This window comes from Bubalus kerabau, chromosome X (genome assembly GCF_029407905.1).
Source record: "Bubalus kerabau isolate K-KA32 ecotype Philippines breed swamp buffalo chromosome X, PCC_UOA_SB_1v2, whole genome shotgun sequence".
NCBI lineage: Eukaryota > Metazoa > Chordata > Mammalia > Artiodactyla > Bovidae > Bubalus > Bubalus kerabau.
The window spans coordinates 112,764,847-112,783,480 of record NC_073647.1 but is presented as its reverse complement, the minus strand read 5'-3'; the positions used below and the strand labels follow the sequence as shown (position 1 = coordinate 112,783,480).

The window sequence follows — 18,634 nt, the reverse complement described above, 5'->3', positions numbered from 1 at the left end:
TGTCAAATATGAACTAGAGTCTTACCAGGTAGAGTACTCTTGACTGCCACAAAACAGAATATAGAATAAAGAATTTAAAGAAATAAAGACAGCCTAAAAGATCTTTGGGACAACATTAAATGTACCAATATTCACACTACAGGAGTCACAGAAGGAGAAGAGAGAAAGGACCTGAGAAAATATTTGAAGAAATAATAGCTGAAAACTTCCCTAACATGGGAAAGGAAATAGTCAATCAAGTCCAGGGAGTGCAGAGAGTCCCAGGCAGAATAAACCCAAGGAGTAACATACCAAGACACAATAATCAAACTGACAAAAATTAAAGACATATTCTGTATGTCTGTTCCTCCATTGATGAATAGTACTTCTAAAGATGCCTGATTGATACAGTGAAAAGGACAGTTGCTTCACCATTTCTTTGGTTTGTATGTCTGGCTTAACATGTCCTAAATTTCTATGGCACTCAGCTGGACGTTATCAAAGTTAGAGTACATGCATGTGTGCTAAGTCACTTTGGTCAAGTCCAACTCTTTGCAACCCTATGAACTTCCTGCCAGGCTCATCTGTCCATGGGATTCTCTAGGCAAGAATACTGGAGTGGGTTGCTGTGCCCTCCTCCAGGGGATCTTCCTGACCCAAGGATTGAACCTGCATTTCCTGTGGCTCCTGCATTGCAGTAGGATTCTTTACCTTTGAGCCACCAGGAAAGCCCCATAGTTAGAGGTCTAGAACTAAAGCAGCTTTTTATTCTTGGATAAATTCTCTTCATCTGAATGAATGCCCAAATAACCTGTTCAACCAGATGCTACTAAAGTTACAGTAAACACATACACATATACAAACTCTAAGTTACATTCTAAAAAACTGAATTTTTTACCTGTTCCTAAGCCTGATACACTGTTAACTAGAATATAGGACATGCTGTATTTCAAAACTAGGGGAAAAATTTAGGATACATGCTCTGTACCATTCCTATTGACATTTGCAAAATATGGAAACAACCCTGTAAGCAAATGTGAGGTTGGAGACATAGAAAGACTTTATGTGAACTGGTGTGGCCAACTGAATGTGAGGTGGGATCAGAGATGTGAGTCTTTGAACAGTGATCACCTACTGACTTTGGTGTATATAGTCTCATCTGACTCTGGGAAAGGGCTGTCAAGTGGTGGTTTATCTACAAAGAGGCAAAGAAGGAACTCAGGACACATAAGCCTTGGAAGCATATTGATGGGAGAGGATACCACCTACCATCCTTTACCCTTTAAAAGAAAAGAAAACCCAGGACCACATACCTAGAAGTGAAAATTGTTGGGACACAGAAAATACACAGAACATTCTAAAGGAAAACAATTCTACCAGTGTAAAATATAACTTTAAAAGAAAATATGTCAGCCATAATACTAACTGGAAAAGAGGACCTAATTTGGACCTTATTGGAGCACATTCAATCTTAATTAATTGGCATGCTGGTCATCCTGGACTGCCATATGCTCCTTTTGATGAACTGGCCAGATGTATTTCTGTACCTTCTCTTTTCTCCTTCTTTTCTTCTACCTTCTCCACAACTGGTATTCTATAAAGGCTAGTGTACAGCTCTCTAAGAGTCAAAGTCATGAAAATGGTTGAAAGGCAACAAAGCTTTGGAAGAGAAAGAGGCTTTTAGGTAACCCCCAAAGCTTTAGAAAATGCCCCAGCAAGACACATGGGCCTAAATTAGATAGCTTTCAAAGAGTACTTGCCTTTTGTGAAGACAAGTAACAATCACAGAGCATGTAACACACTTCTACTTGCACTGACATCGAAAGGAGACATGGGCTGCTGTGATTGGTGATGAAATCAATACTTTTCATTTAAGAGGAAGGCGAAGACTGTCAAATGTCATAGCCAGGGAATTAGAGAAGACATGTTCTCTATGGCTTGAAAATCCTTTTTTTTTTTTTGGCCTTGAAAAAGCTTCTATTGCTGCCATCAAATGCTGTAAAAACAGAACTTCCTCCAAAAGGGCAACAAACTAAGAGTCCTTTATGACCCCAAATCTTTTCTCTTATCCTTTTCCTATTTGGTTTCATCTAATAGCTGTCATCTCTTTACATTATATTAAAAAAGTAACCTCATAGGAAAAAAATTAAGGCTTAATCCATTTCTAATTTTTCTTTTGAAATGTCTATATAAAATGTCAGGTCTAGATTTGGCACTTAGAAGAAAGTAACCAGATTTGGTTATAATCATATCTGCGTGTATCATACATAGAATTCTGGGAAGGAGAGGCCTGAGGGTGGGGGAATGATTTGGTACAACAGACATCATTAAATCATTTACTTTGGAAATTGAGAGAGAAAGTGAGAACAATCTTCCTAGGAAGAAACCAATCTGAAATATAATATTCCCCTTTTGAGACAACTTTATCTTTTCTCACACACCTGTTTTTTAAAAAAAGCCACTTTATAAAATGTTCTCATAGAAAGATTTCCCAGTGGTATATCAATGCTTAATAGCATCAAGAAAAGGTGTTATGTGTTAATAAAAATCACTATGTAACAAAGATATGATATAGTTATTAAACTTCTCTTTCTGCTAAATTCAGGCCAAGCTTAAATATTTACAAATTTTATTTGAAAACATCTCTTAAAAAGACTCTGATTCCTTCTTGTTCGAAGTGCTCAAGGAAAGATTTTACTTTCAGTGAAGTTTGAGGTGTGTCTCAGAAAAAAATATGCCGATGCATGTTAACAGGCATGACAACTATGTTGGTAGTAATTGAACACAGTTTCTAGGGTGACTTTCCAAAAGATACCTGTGCCTAATACATGTACCATAAGCTTTCTAAGTCTTGCCAAATTAGTGCTAAATAAATCTTCATGCTTTCTTTCATACAGCAAACCCCAGCCTTAAATTTTTTCTTTAAAAACTTGGACTATTAACTGTTACTTAGGTTTGTTATTTAGGATTGTTTTACTTATTACCATGAGGAATCTGTTATTCTATAAACTAATAATTAATGAATTTTTAAAACAAAGTATTCATGTAAAATCTGAGAATGGCCACACTCCCAGGCACAAAGACTGCCTTAGGCTTGGAAAAGATAAGCAGTGACCCCAGACCTGTGAAAACTGTATAGGAAACAGGCAGGTGTTAGGTTCATGCATAAGACAGTGGCAGGTGGTTAAATGCCTTCCTAATTAAATGGGTGGTCACACAAGAATGGAATTTTCTGCTCAGGGAACTGGAATGGTAGGGCAGTAGTGGAGGGAGTCACATTTCTGTAACAGCATAGATGCTATATGAGGATATGAAATTAAAGCCATTAATAGATGATATTTTCTAGTACACTCAGTAACTTTCCTTCAGGACTCTCCCCCCTATTGCTAGGCTCTTAACTACAGATAGCTACTGGGTTTTTACCAGTGCATAAATATTTGGATTCTACTGAACATTTTTCCTTCCTCAGATTTTCAAATCCAACTGTAAAACAGTAGGTGTTAGGTGTTGAGAGTAAATAGGGGATTTTTGCAAGGTTTTCCTTAGTTCTATGTATGTCATATACAAGTAATATAGGACATATTAAGGAATAAACATAATCACCACCAAACAAGTTGACTGGAAACACTGTTTTTCTTCATCACTTCTCAGTTTAGAATTGTATTGAAAAAAACTTGTCACTAATGATTAATTTTGTTTTGGATCTAAGAAATAAAGTTTGGTACTATGTACACCCTTGTACAGGTCTGTAGAAATAAATATGAGACTTTAATTTTTATAGGATTTGCAAAAGTCATTTGCCTTTTTCTTTTCTATATAAAACTCTTAACACACTATTGGAAATATCATGCTAGTTAATGGACTATAAAATTCAGATTGAGATGTGGGAGAAAGTCTTTGGTATAAAGCAAAATCCAGAATAAACTCACTTGTGGCAGATGATTGGTATTGTCATTGTCTTTGACATCTTCCTTATTGTCAATGTCTTTGACATCCTCCTTCACAGAGCCAGAGTTAGATGGAGCTTCCAGATCAAAATGACTTGCACAAATCCCATTTTTTTCAAGAAGTAACAAGTCAAATGACAACTGGCAACATCTGATGATTTATGTTATATAAGCCAAAGATCCCTGGGCTTCCCTGGTACCTCAGTCGGTAAAGAATCTGCCTGCAATGCAGGAGACCTAGGTTCGATCCCTGAGTTGGGAAGGTCCCCTGGAGGAGGGCATGGCAACCCACTCTAGTATATCTTGCCTGAAGAATCCCCATGGACAAAGGACCCTGGCAGGCAGCAGTCCATGGGGTCGCAAACAGTCAGATACAACTGAGCAATTAAGAACATTAGTGAAAGATCAACTAGTGGAAAGAGGGGGATCAGAGAAGATACAATAGGAAATCACATTGATGTTTAAACATTAAAGGAAGAAGGCAGCTATCAAGAAGAGGTAAGTAGAAAAATGGCTCCAATTTACATATAAAAAAAGACAACCAAAATGACTTAGAGTTCTTCTTCTAAGTAGGGCTATTTTTTTGTCCATAGTTTAGCTCTTCTCTGCTACTTCTAACACTTTGATTAAAAGGCCTACCTTTCTTATACTTTTCAATTTGTTAATGTGGTGTATTACATTGATTGATTTGCAGATATTGAAGAATCCTTGCATCCCTGGGATAAAGCCCACTTGGTCATGGTGTATGATCTTTTTAATGTGTTGTTGGATTCTGATTGCTAGAATTTTGTTAAGGATTTTTGCATCTATGTTCATCAGTGATATTGGCCTGTAGTTTTCTTTTTTTGTGGGATCTTTGTCAGGTTTTGGTATTAGGGTGATGGTGGCCTCATAGAATGAGTTTGGAAGTTTAACTTCCTCTGCAATTTTCTGGAAGAGTTAGTAACTAATGAGGTGATCCTTTAGAGATGTCTGTATTTACAAATGGATGTGATAGTAACAGAGATGGCTCTTTCACTAAGAATCTCAGGTTTTTTTTTTTTTTTTTTTTTTTTAGCTTAAACCAAATACATGGTATACAAAATAGACATCCTGGGTGACTATATGGATTCTACTGCCAAAGGAAATTCTGAAAGTGCTGACAATATATTGCATGACCCAAACTATGCAAGGCTTATCCTACTCCAACATGTGGAAGTGGGTAAACTATGACTGTATATCCAATAGGAAAGTGTACAGCAAGTGTATCAACCCCAAATTGGGGAAAGTTTAGTTTCCCCTTCCCCTGGAGTAGCTGGGCATGCTTTAAGAACAGACTTTTTTCAAAAGTCTACATTAGTACAAGGTGTTAAGCCTATCAGATTTTAAAAGTAGTGCCAATTATGTCTAAAAATCCACAAACTAATGTGATCTCTAGGGAAGTAAAACCACTGATCTTCATAAAAATGCCTAAGAAGAGGGACTTCCCTGGCAGTCCAATGATTAAGATTCCATGGTTCTACTGCAGAGGGAATGGGTTCAATCCCTGTACAGAGAACTAAGATCCCACAGGCCATGTGGTATGGCAAAAAAAAAAAAAAAAAAAAAAAAGACCCAAGAAGAGTCCTGTTTTTAGGAAAACTTAGGTGGGCACATATGCCATGTATAAGCCAGGGTCTAAAGCACTAAGATTTTCAGTTGTCTCCTGAACTGATGTTGAAAATGCTATTGATCAACATTATTAATTCAGACCCCACTGTTTTGGAATTGATCATTTTAGAATGTAGTGGATTCAAGTTTATTGATGGGCTATCTATAAAAAAGGGAGTTGGCTAAGTGAGTATTATAAGACCTAGCTAGGGAATGAACTGGGAAAATTTTCCTTATATGTTCTAAATCACCAAGTACCCATGTACCATTTTGATTTATTCTCAGGTAAATGTTGGGGGTCTCTACTGGCAATAATGTGAGCTTACATTGTATGACTATATATATACCTTCAAGTAAAATTTTCTTTCAAGTCATTCTGCAATTCAGTTACCTTTGCACATTCCATCCCTTCAACAGGGTCTTAATTCTTCAGTATGACAATATTTCTACTTGTTCTTGTGCTAGAATAGTAAGGGTGGAAAAGTAAGGGAGACTGACCTTTAAGGAAAATGGAATAATGGAACCAATCTAATATCTCAGCTGAAAAGCAAGATATTTTTAAAGTTAAATCCCATTCTAGAACTATAACATATTCTTTCTTTTGCCTATATTCTAGGCTGCTTGACATGCATATGTTGTTTGTTCTTGTTGTTTAGTTGCTAAGTCATGTCTGACTCTTGCGACCCTATGTTCTGGAGCCCATCAGACTCCTTTGTCCATGGGATTTCTCAGGCAAGAATACTGGAGTGGGTTGCCATTTCCTTCTCCAGAGGATCTTCCCAATCCAGGGATCGAACCCACATCTCCTGCATTGGCAGGTGGATTCATTACCACTGAGCCACCAGGGAAGCCCTGAGGTACATACACTGATTGCTTAACTAGTTAAGGCCCTAAATCCCCTTCTAGAATCTTAAGCCTCAGCCATTTAATCCAGTTAGAAAAGCAGCAAAGCCTTTTTTGAGACAAGGATCATTGTGGGTGTTGTAGGTACAACTAACATGGAAACAGATGAATAGCTCACTGTTGCTTAGAGAAGCCTGTCTTGGTGCTGGCCTTAGACAGCCCTATGTCTTCAGAGATGCCCATGTTCCCAGAGAAGCTCATGGTCTTAGAAATGCTGGTGTATTCATAGAAGCCCATAGCTTCAGTGGTGCCCATGTTGTCAGAGATGCCCAAGACCCCAGAGATGCCTGTGTCTCCAGAGAAGCCCACACCCCTAGAAATGTTTATGGCCCTAAGGTTGCCCATGATCCCATAATAGTCATGGTGGAGGTCTGCACACTGACTTTTTACTTGATCCAGCTGAACTAGAGGGCCTCCTTCTCTAGAAAGAGTGCCATTCTCCATCAAGGTATTCAGGTCTCCATTGGTACCCATAAAACAGACAGGATTTGTCAAAGGAGTTCCCAGGTGCTGAGATAGTAAATGCCCTAATTGAGAGCAGGTACGGACTTCTGGTGGCTCATCATGGGCTTTCAGTTTCTGTCATGGGAGCAAGGAATGGTTGAAAAGAATTAGAAACTGGAATAAAACTAGGCAAATATCATACTGACATATAGGGATCCTGTCAGCTGTCACTTATATGGTAGCCAATGACTTTTTTCCCCCTCCTCATCCTCAAGTATCTTTTATTCATCACTTAACATAGTGCTTTAAAAGCCCTACCACTAAATATCCTCAAAGGTCTTGTATCTATAAAAGTTCCCTTTTCTGATAAATGCTATTTTATTACTGAGAACAGGGAGGGCAAGGGAAAGGATCACTAACATTTATTGATTACTTCCATGTGCCAACCACTATAGTATTTCATTTTATGCTTAGGTCCTATTAGTTAAGTATTAGCTATATTTTACAGATGAGGAAACTGAGGTTCAGAGAATTTAAGTAAGTTCACCCAAATTCACACATTTAAGAAGTGGCAGAGCTGGGATCTGACCCTGCCTCTACTTAATGCCAAAGTCTATGACCTGTCTACTACTTCATGCTGTCTCCAATGGATATTTTCACTTTCAGGGATAACACAATGATTCACTGATATTTTACAACAGTGATTCTTAGCTTTCTTGGGAGGTCACAGACACCTTTGAAAATCTGGAGAAAAGGATGAACCTTCTTCTCAGGAGAAAAGGATGCACCTTATTCTCAGAAAATCACATGCAGGCACAAATGAGTGAATGAGATGGCACACAAACAGTTTTTAGGGATAATTTCAGGGGTTTCACAGATCCCTTCAAGGTCATCCGTGGATGTCTATGGGTTTATGGACTCCAGTTAAGAGCTCCTGCCTTAGGGATAAGCATACCATTTTTATTTTCCTGGAACTCACAAAATCATACACACACACATACACACACATACACACATGTATACAGTGATAACACTTGGAGAAAGAAACTGACTGCATAGGTGGCTGGGAGAGTTTTTTAAACATTTCATTTTGTACACTTTTCTATTGTGCATATTCTAACTTTATATTTGTATTGCCTTTTAAAAAACATCAACAGGGTATCTGTAATATAATATGGGCTGCTTTTGTTTTTCTTCTCTGTATTAAAAAAGGAATGTTAATAATAGTTATTGTCTTTTTTGCTTTCTTTTTCTTTAATTGGAGGATAATTGCTTTAAAATATTGTATTGGTTATTTTAAAAGAAAGCCTTACTTACTTTTTAACTTTAGAATCAGAGAGTGATATGATTCTATTAACAGAATGAATCTGATTCTCTTAGGAATTAAACAGGAATAAATAAAAGGGCTAGGTTTATAATAGGGGACCTTCTCTGGAGACCCTGTGGAGAAGGTTGCTAATAGGTAAAAGAGGAGTCAGGAGAAAGGTTCCTTACTTCTCAGTTCTGCCTAGGGCTTCTTTCCTGGGACGGCTTGTTTCCTTTGTTTCCTGATTTTAAGTCATACTTCAGTTTTATTCCTTCCCCTCCCTCTTCTTCATCTTTTTTTTTTTTTTAAATGGAACTAAGTAACTGACTGTTGCTTTTCAAGAGGACATTCAAAAGTTTAGGATCTGATGCAACCACAATACATTTATTTAAAAAATAAAAGGATATTTGTTTACTTACAGGGAGCAGCAGAAATGCTATGACTTATCTGGTGGAAAGGAGGTTTGCACCCAGTTCCTAAGCAGCACACCCTTTCTAAGAATTCTTTTCTAAGAAGTATCCCTCCCTTTTACTTCAAACATACCCTAGGGACCTCTGGGTTCCAGAAGCAGCTCAGCATTTTCCATTTTTTTTTTTTTGGAAAAGAAATCCCTGTTGACTTGTTCAACTCTAATTAAAACAAGTGTGTGACTTTGGTTTTGTTGGTATCATAAAGGAAATCAACACATAATCATATCCTAAAGCAAAAGAACCATTCAATGAACAGAGTTATCATATGCACGGGAAGGAAATCAGATTTTTTAAAAGGTTTTGATTGTTGGAAATAGCAATGTCATTGTTCTCATTAGTACACCCAAGAAGTTATACTTATTTTCTTGATGGATAACAAATACCTGCATTATTTCCCTGAAACTCCCTCTTGCTCCTCCTCATAATTCCATCCAGATCCAAAAAGGGAACAAATTGGCTTAACTATCTGACTGTGATATTTACCATTTAATATGGGAGGTTATGGAGAAGGCAATGGCAACCCACTCCAGTACTCTTGCCTGGAAAATCCCATGGGCGGAAGAGCCTGGTAGGCTGCAGTCCATGGGGTTGCACAGAGTCGGACACGACTGAAGCGACTTAGCAGCAGCATGGGAGGTTAAAAAAAAAAAGAAGAGCTGTGCATCACAGGATGCTTGCAAAGCAGAGAGGATAACAAGCCAGCCAGGTAGCTTCTCACAAGTACCAAATCAATTCCAAGTGAGTTAGGACTACTCAGAAGGTGTAAGAGATTCTCTTTTTGAGATTCAACTTTTCACCTTTTCTAGTTTGTGCACATCTGCCTCCAGCATTGATCTCTGCTTCTTAATTTCCAGGAGGCTCTCTAGCATACTCTGCTTGGGCTGCAACCCTTTGTCAAAGCGGTTATACATCCCACACCAGAACCTTGAATAAACAAAAAGAAAAAAAAAAAAGTGGGTTAGTTTAGCTAGAGAAATAGATTATGTTTTGTTCATGTCAAGAAAATATCAGCTTGGTAGGTAGGCAGATCTCAAAAGTAAGGTAACATGATAACATTAAAAACATAGGACATGCTCATAATTTAAAAGTAATGTTCTTAGCAGAAAGATCTCTGCTGAAGACAGGTTGCCTAAAGTTGTACTGAGCTCATAGCCACCTCTAACACACACCCCTTGACATACCCTGCCTACTCCAAAGAATAAGACCCAGCTCCACCCACTAGTGGGCAGGCACAAGCCCCAGGATCAACCTCATCCACCAGAGAGCAGACACTAGAAGAAAGAAGAGCTATAGTCCTGCAAGCATACAGAAAGGAAACTACAAACACAGAAAATCAGGCAAAATGAGATGGCAAAGAAGTATGTTCCAGACGAAGGAACAAGATAAAACTGCAGAAAAACAACAAAGTCAGGTGAAGGTAGACAATCTACCTAAAATAATTCAGAGTAATGATAGTAAAAGTGTTTCAAAATCTTGGAAAAGGAATGGAGGTAGACTGAGAAGATAAAAGAAATATTTAACAAAGAGCTATAAGATTTAAAGAACAAACAGAGATAAATAATACAATTACTGGGATGAAAAAATACACTAGAAGGAATCAATGGCATAATAAATGAAGTAGAAGAACTAATGAATGAGCTAGAAAACATTGTGGTGGAAATTACTGCCATGAAACAGAAAAAAGAAAAAAGAATGAAAACAAATGAGAACAGTCTCAGAGACCTTTGGGACAATGTTAAAAGCACCAATATTTACATTATAGGAGTCCTAGAAGGAGAAGAAAGAAAAAAAGAGTCTTAGAAAATATTTGAATAGATAATAGCCAAAAATTTCTCTACCATGAGAAAAGAAACACTCACTCAAGTCCAGGAAGTACAGAGTACCATATGGGATAAACACAAGGAGGAACATACTGAGACACATATTAATCAAACTGACAAATTAAAAACAAAAAGAAAATATTGAAAGCAACAAGGGAAAAGCAACAGACAACATACATATATACAGCTGATTTTTAAGTAGAAACTGCAGGCCAGAAGCTTGTGGTATGATATATGTAAAGTGATGAAAGGGAAAACTTCCAAACAAGAATATTCTACCTGGCAAGGCTCTTATTCAGATTTGACAGAGAAATCAAAACCTTTGCAGACAATCAAAGCTAACAGAATTCGGCATCACCAAAAAAGCTTTACAACAGATGATAAAGGAACTTCTCTAGGAAGAAATGAAAAGTCCACAACTAAGACAATAAAATTATAAATGGGAAGGCTCAGTGGTAAAGGCAAACATGAATCTGGTAAAGTTGTAGGATACAAAATTAATATGTAGAAGTCTCTTCCATTCATATACACTAACAATGAAATATCAGAAAGAGAAATTAAGGAAACAATCACATTTAACATCACATCAAAAAGAATGAAATACCTGGGAGGAAACCTACTTAAGGAGGGAAAAGTACTCTGAAAACTATAAGACAATGATGAAAGAAATTGAAGATGACACAGACAGATGAATAGATATGCCATGTTCTTGGGATTGGAGGAATTAAAATTGTGAAAATGACTATACTACCCAAGACAATCTACAGATTCAAAACAATCCCTATCAAATTACCAATGGCATTTTTCAGAGAGCTACAACAAATTTTTAAAATTTGTATGTAAACATAGAAGACTCCAAATAGCCAAAGAAATCCTGAAATAAACACAGCTGGAGGAATCAGGCTCCCTGACTTCAGACTATTCTATGAAGCTACAGTAATCAAGACAGTACGGATCATACTGGCACAAAAACAGAAATATTGATCAGTGGAACAGGATAGAAAACCCAGAGATAAATCCACACACCTATGGTCCACATAACTTTGATAATGAAGCAAGAATATACAATGGAGAAAAGACAGCCTCTTCAATGAGTGGTGCTATGAAAACTGGACAGCTACATTTAAAAGAATGGAATGAGAACTTTCTCTAACACCATACACAAAAATTAAACTCAAAGTGGATCAAAGACCTAAATTTAAGGCCAGACACTATAAAATAAGAGAAAAACATAGGGAGAACACTCTGACATGAGATTAGCTCAAGATGGTGGAATAGAAGGAGATGAGAAGATGGTGGAATAGAAGGAGATGAGCTCACACCTTTTTATGAGAACACCAAAATCACAACTATAAACAACCAGCAACAACAACAACAAACAAATAAACAAATATTGCAACCTATGAAAAAAGATACCCTACATCTGAAGACAAAGAAGTCACAAGGAGATGGTAGGAGGGGTGCAATCACAATAAAATCAAATCTCATTCCTGCTGGGTGGGCAACCCACAAACTGCTAAACAATTATAGTACAGAAGTTCTCTCACAGGAGTGAAATTTCTGAGCCCAACATCAGACTTCCCAGTATGATGGTCTGGCACTGGGAGAATCCCCCAGAAGATCTGATTCTGAGGGACACTGGAATTTGATCAAGGAATTCCACAGGACTGGGGGAAACAAAATCCACTCTTGGAGGGTGCACAAATGTTCTTGTGTGTACCAGGACACAGGAGAAAATAAGTAGTGACCATATAAGTGACTGGGTCAGACCTACCTGCTAATATTAGAGGATCTCCTGTGGAGGCAGGGGTGGCTGTGGCTCACTCTGGGGACAAAGACACTGGCAGCAGCAGTTCTGGGGAGAACTCATTGGTATGAGCCCTCCTGAACATTAGCTTCACCAAACAGCCTGTAGGCTTCAGTGCTAGAATGCCTCAGGCCAAACAACCAACAGGGCAAGAACACAGGCTCACCCATCAGCAGAGAAGTAGCTTAAAGCCTTCCTGAGCACAGCCCTGCAAATCAGAGAGACAAGACCCAGCTCTCCACACCACTGGGCAGGAACCAGAATATCAAAGCAATATTTTTTTATTTACCTCCTAGAGTAATGAAGATGAAAACAAAAAGTTTTAAAATGGGACTAATTAAAATTAAAAGCTTTTATACAGCAAAGGAAACCATAAACAAAATGAAATGGCAACATACAGAATGGGAGTAAATCTTTGTGAGTGACAAGGGATTAATCTCCAAAATATACAAAGAGCTCATGCAGTTCTATGTCACAAAAACAAACAACCCAGTTAAAAAATGTACAGAAGATCTAAATAGACATTTTTTCAAATAAGACATATACATAGCCAAAAAGTATGTGAAAAAATGCTCAACATCACTAATTATCAGAGAAATGCCAATCAAAACTACAACGAAGTATCCCCTCACACTGGTCAGAATGGCCATTATTAAAAAGTCTATAAACAACTAATGCTAGAGAGAGTGGGAAGAAAGGGTGCCCTCCTACAGTGTTGATGGAATGTACTGATAAATTGGAACAACCAGTATGGAGACCAGTACGGAGGTTCATGAAAAAAATTAAATACAGATGTACCATATGATCCAGAAATCCTACTCTTCTCTCTCTCTCTCTCTCTCTCTCTCCATATATATATATATATATATATATATATATATATATCTCCAGAGAAAAACACAATTTGAAAAGATACATGCACAGCAATGTTCACTGCAGTGCTATTTACAAAAGTCAAGACATGGAAGCAACCTAAATATCCATTGACAGAGGAATGGATAAAGACATGGTACATATATACATTGGAATATTACTCAGCCATAAAAAGAACAAAATGATGCCACTTGCAGCAACATGGCACAGACCTAGAGATAATCATATTAAGTGAAGTCAGGCAAATACAAATATCATATGAAATCATGCAGGAGCTTCCCAGGTGGCTCAGGAGGTAAAGAAACTGCCTTCAATATAGGAACCCCAGGTTAAATCCCTGGGTTGAGAAGAACCCCTGGAGAAGGAAATGGCAACCCACTCTAGTGTTCTTGCCTGGAAAATCCCACAGACAGAAGAGCCTGGCATTGGGCTACAGTCCATGGGGTTGCAAAGAGTTGGACACAACTGGATAACTAAAATTAACTCACAGATCTCAGATTTCAAAAACAAATCAAGGTTACCTAAGGGGAAACATGTACGGGCAGGGATAAATTACGATCCTGGGATTAACATACATAAACAACTATATATAAAATAGATAACCAACAACAACCTACTGTACAGCACAGGAAACTGTACTCAATATTCTTTAATAACCTATATGAGGGAAGAATCTGAAAAAGAAAAAAAATATATGCGTATGCATAACTGAACCACTATGCTGTATACTTGAAACCAATACAACACTGTAAACTAACTATAATTTAAAAAAGGACCTGAATAGACAATTTTTCCAAATAAGAGATATATATGGACAATAAGCATACAAAAATATCATCACTAATCATTAGGGTATCACATGCTATCAGGGTAATGTTCAACATCGTTAAAGCTAGGCTTCAGCAGTATGTGAACAAAGAACTTTCAGATGTACAAGCTGGATTTAGAGAAGGCAAAGGAATCAGAAATCAAATTGCCAACATCCACTGGATCAAAGCAAAAGCGAGGGAATTCCAGAAAAACATCTACTTCTGCTTCATTGACTAAGTGAAAGCCTTTGACTGCATGGATCACAACAAACTCTGGAAAATTCTTAAAGAGATAGGAATACCAGGTCACCTTACCTGTCTCCTGAGAAATCTGTATGCAGGTCAAGAAGCAACAGTTAGAACTGGACATGGAACAACAGATTGGTTCAAAATTGGGAAAGGAATACGTCAAGGCCATATATTATCTTGGGCTCCAAAATCATTGCAGATGGTGACTGCAGCCACGAAATTAAAAGACATTTGCTCCTTGGAAGGAAAGCTATGACAAACATAGACAGTGTATTAAAAAGCAGAGACATCACTGCTGACAAAGGTCCCTACAGTCAAAGCTATGGTTTTTCCAGTAGTCATGTATGTTTGTGAGAGTTGGACCATAGAGAAGGCTGAGTGCCAAAAAACTGATGCTTTTGAACTGTGGTGTTGGAGAAGACTCTTGGGAGTCCCTTGGACTGCAAGGAGATCCAACCAGTCAATCCTAAAGGAAATCAACCCTGAATATTCAGTGGAAGGACTGATGCTGAAGTTGAAACTCCAATAATTTGGCCACCTGATGCAAAGAGCTGACTCATTGGAAAAGACCCTGATGCTGGGAAAGACTGAGGGCAGGAGGAGAAGGGGGCAACCGGATAAGATGGTTGGATGGCATCACCGACTCAATAGACTTGAGTTTGAGGAAAGTTCAGGAAATAGTGAAAGACAGGGATGCCTGGCATGGTGCAGTCCATGAAGTCGCAAAGAGTTGGACATGACTTAGTGACTGAACCACAGCAACCCACTAAGTAAATGGAAACTAAAACCATGACATATCATTCATACCCATTAGAATGGCTAGTATTTCAAAACAAGCAAACAAACTATTGGCAAAAATGTGGAGAAATTGAACTGTTTGTGTCATGGTACAGCTTCTATGGAAAACACAATGGTTATTCCTCAAAAAAATTAAAAATAGATTTACCATATGATCCATTAATTCTACTTTTCAGTATATATCCAAAAGAATTTGAAAAGAGGGCCTCAAAAATAAGCCAATGTTCATAGAAGCATTATTTTCAAAAACCAAAAGGTAGAAGTTATACAGTTGTTTATATACAGGTGAATGAATAAACACAATGTGATATGCAATCAATGAAATATTACTCAGCCTTTAAAGAGAATGAAAATTCTGACAGAAGTTTCACGTGGATGAACCTTGAGGACATCATACTAAGTGAAACAAACCGGGCATGAAAGAACATATAATATATGGTTCCACTCATATGAGGTATCTAGAGTGTTCAGATTCATAGAGACAGAAAGTAGAATGGTAGTTGTTAGGGGATGGAGTGAGAGGGAAATAGAAAACTTAATGGGTACAGATTCAGTTTCATAACATGAAAAATTTCTGGAGACTGACTGAACAATTCAGATATACTTAACATTACTAAAGTGTACACTTAAAAATGATCATTGTGCTAAGTCACTTTAGTTGTGTCTGACTCTGTGTGACCCCATGGTCTGTAGACCACCAGGCTCCTCTGTCCATGGGATTCTCCAGGCATGAATACTGGAGTGAGCTGCCATTTTCTTCTCCAGGGGATCTTCCTGACCTAGGGATCAAACTTGCATCTAGTACATCGCCTGCACTGGCAGCTGGGTTCTTTACAACTAGTGCTACCTTGGAAGCCCCTTAAAATGGTTAAGATGGTAAATTTTGTGCTATGTGTATTTTACCACAATTTTAAAAAGGAATAGTAAAGAGTAATCCCCAAAAAGCTGTATCCAGTTTCCTCAATGGATAACTGTAGTATAATATCACAACTAGGCTAATATGATATATTCAAGATAAAAATTCCTTTATAAGGAATATTGCTACTGTACTTTTATAGCCACACACAACTCTGTACCTTCTATCCCTCAACCCTGTCCTCCACCCTTGGTAATCATTATCTTAACCATTTACTATTAATTTTGCCTTTCAAGAAATTTATATAAATGGATACATAAAGTATGTAATATTTTGAGATTAGCTTTAAAATTTAATCCCAATTCTCTGAAAGGTGTTGCATGTATCAATAGTTCATTCTTTACTGCTGAGTAATAATCACTGGCATTGATGTACCAGTTTGTTTACATATGAACAATTTACTTATTGAAGGAAACTTGGGTTGTTTTAAGTTTTTGGCTATTTTGTATAACACTGCTATGAACACTAGTGTATAGGTTTCTTGTGAACAAAATTTTTTATTTGTTTGGGATATATGTCCAGAAGGGCAATTAGTGCAAATGTTAGATCAAATGGTAGTTGCATGTTTAGCTTTTTAGGAAATTTAAAAACTGATTTCCACAGTGATTATACTATTATAGATTGCTGTTATATAAATGAGCCAAAAAAGGCCTCTGCATATGGCTCTATATTGTTTACTTCTTAATAGAAGGCTGGGACCTGTTAGCTGCAAAGACCAACAGTGCCAAACTCAAAATTTTACCCATCCAGTTATTTTCAACATAGCCCAAATAAGCAGTTTTTAGTTATTTAATTCCTACTTTGCTTTGCATACCCTGAAAAAGTGCACTCAGTATCTGCAAGCCATAAAGAAGATGAATTTCTGTACAGTAGCTGAACAGGTGCTTCTGAGCTCAACTAGCTATGTGTTGAGTTCTGCCAGAGGGAGCTTCTCACCAGAACACTGCCTAAAGATGAGGTTGAAGATTAAACTTCTGGGGGAGATGAAATCGAAGGTAGGACCCTATGAAGTTTCCACTAGAGGGAAAGTTTCCACTAGAGGAAAGTTTCCACAGTACCATCATGATAGTGATGAGGATAACTTACCCTGTTTTCCTGGTAACTGATTGCAAAAGTAAGAGATATTGAAATAGCAAAAGGGGAGGGGCAAAAAGGAGGGACCGGATCTCAGTTGGATAAAGAGATATGTCATCTCTTTTCCCCTGAGGCCTCAGGTCAGTTGAGTCACTCAGTAGCATATGACTCTTTGTGACACCATGGACTACAGAAAGCCAGGCTTCCCTGTCCATCACCAACTCCCAAAGCTTGCTCAAACTCATGTCCATCGAGTTGGTGATGCCATCCAACCATCTCATTCTCTGTTGTTCCCTTCTCCTCCTGTGTTCAATCTTTCCCAGCATCAGGGTCTTATCCAATGAGTCCATTCTTCGCATCAGGAAGCCAGAGTATTGGAGCTTCAGCTTCAGCATCAGTCCTTCCAATGAATATTCAGGGTTGATTTCCTTTAGGATGGACCGGTTGGATCTCCTTGAAATCCAAGCAACTCTCAAGAGTCTTCTCCAACACCGCAGTTCAAAAGGATCAATTCTTTGGTGCTCAGCTTTCTTTATGGTCCAACTCTCACATCCATAGAAGAGTACTAAAAAAACATAGCATTGACTGATGGACCTTTGTTGGCAAAGTAATATCTCTGCTTTTTAATATGCTGTCTACGTTTGTCATAACTTTCCTTCCAAAGAGCAGCTTCTTGTAATTTCATGGCTGCAGTCACCATCTGCAGTGATTTCAGAGCCCAAGAAAATAATGTCTGTCACTCTTTCCATTGTTTCCCCATCTATTTGCCATGGAGGTGATAGGGCCAGATGCCATGATCTTTGTCTTTTGAATGCTGAATTTTAAGCCAACTTTTTCACTCTCGCCTTTCACTGTCATCAAGGGCCTCTTTAGCTCCTCTTCAATTTTCTGCTATAAGAATGGTATCATCTGCATATCTGAGGTTATTGATATTTCTCCCAGCAATCTTGATTCCAGCTTGTGCTTCATCCAGCCTGGCATTTCACATGATGTACTCTTCATATAAGTTAAATAAGCAGGGTGAGAACATACAGACTTGATGTACTCCTTTCCTGATTTGGAACAAGTCTGTTGTTCCATCTCCAGTTCTAACTGTTGCTTCTTGACCTGCATACAGATTTCTCAGGAGGCAGGTCAGGTGGTCTGATATTCCCATGTCTTTAATAATTTTCCATAGTTTGTTGTGATCCACACATTCAATGCTTTGGCATAGTCAATAAAGCAGAAGTAGATGTCTTTCTGGAACTCTCTTGCTTTTTCTATGATCAAACCTGATGTTGGCAATATGATCTCTGGTTCCTCTGCCTTTTATAAATCCAGCTTGAACATCTGGGAGTTCTCAGTCCATGTACTGTTGAAGCCTGGGTTGGAGAATTTGGGGCATTACTTTGCTAGCGTGTGAGATGAGTGCAATTGTGTGGTAGTTTGAACATTCTCTGGCATTACCTATCTTTGGTATTAGATGCAAACTGACCATTTCCAATCCTGTGGCCACTGCTGAGTTTTCCAAATTTGCTGGCATATTGAGTGCAGCACTTTAACAACAGCATATTTTAAGGTTTGAAATAGCTCTCCTGGAATTCTATCATCTCCACTAGCTTTTCTCGTAG

At 38.0% G+C, this 18,634-nt stretch overlaps 1 protein-coding gene across 3 annotated transcripts in view; it reads right to left on the bottom strand.

The window, feature by feature from the left end:
* Positions 1 to 4,274: 4,274 nt before the first annotated feature.
* MTMR8 (myotubularin related protein 8) overlaps positions 4,275 to 18,634 on the bottom strand; it is a 226,315-nt gene continuing 211,955 nt past the window's right edge. For 2 of the 3 annotated variants that reach the window (XM_055565465.1, XM_055565466.1), the window contains 2 exons: positions 9,476 to 9,602; positions 4,278 to 7,037 (listed from right to left, as the gene is read on the bottom strand). In XM_055565465.1, the coding sequence (XP_055421440.1) occupies positions 6,573 to 7,037; positions 9,476 to 9,602 (592 nt within the window). In that variant the 3' untranslated portion in view covers positions 4,278 to 6,572. Of the gene's footprint in view, positions 7,038 to 9,475; positions 9,603 to 18,634 lie in introns of all 3 variants that reach the window. The other variant, XM_055565467.1, reaches the window with a different exon arrangement.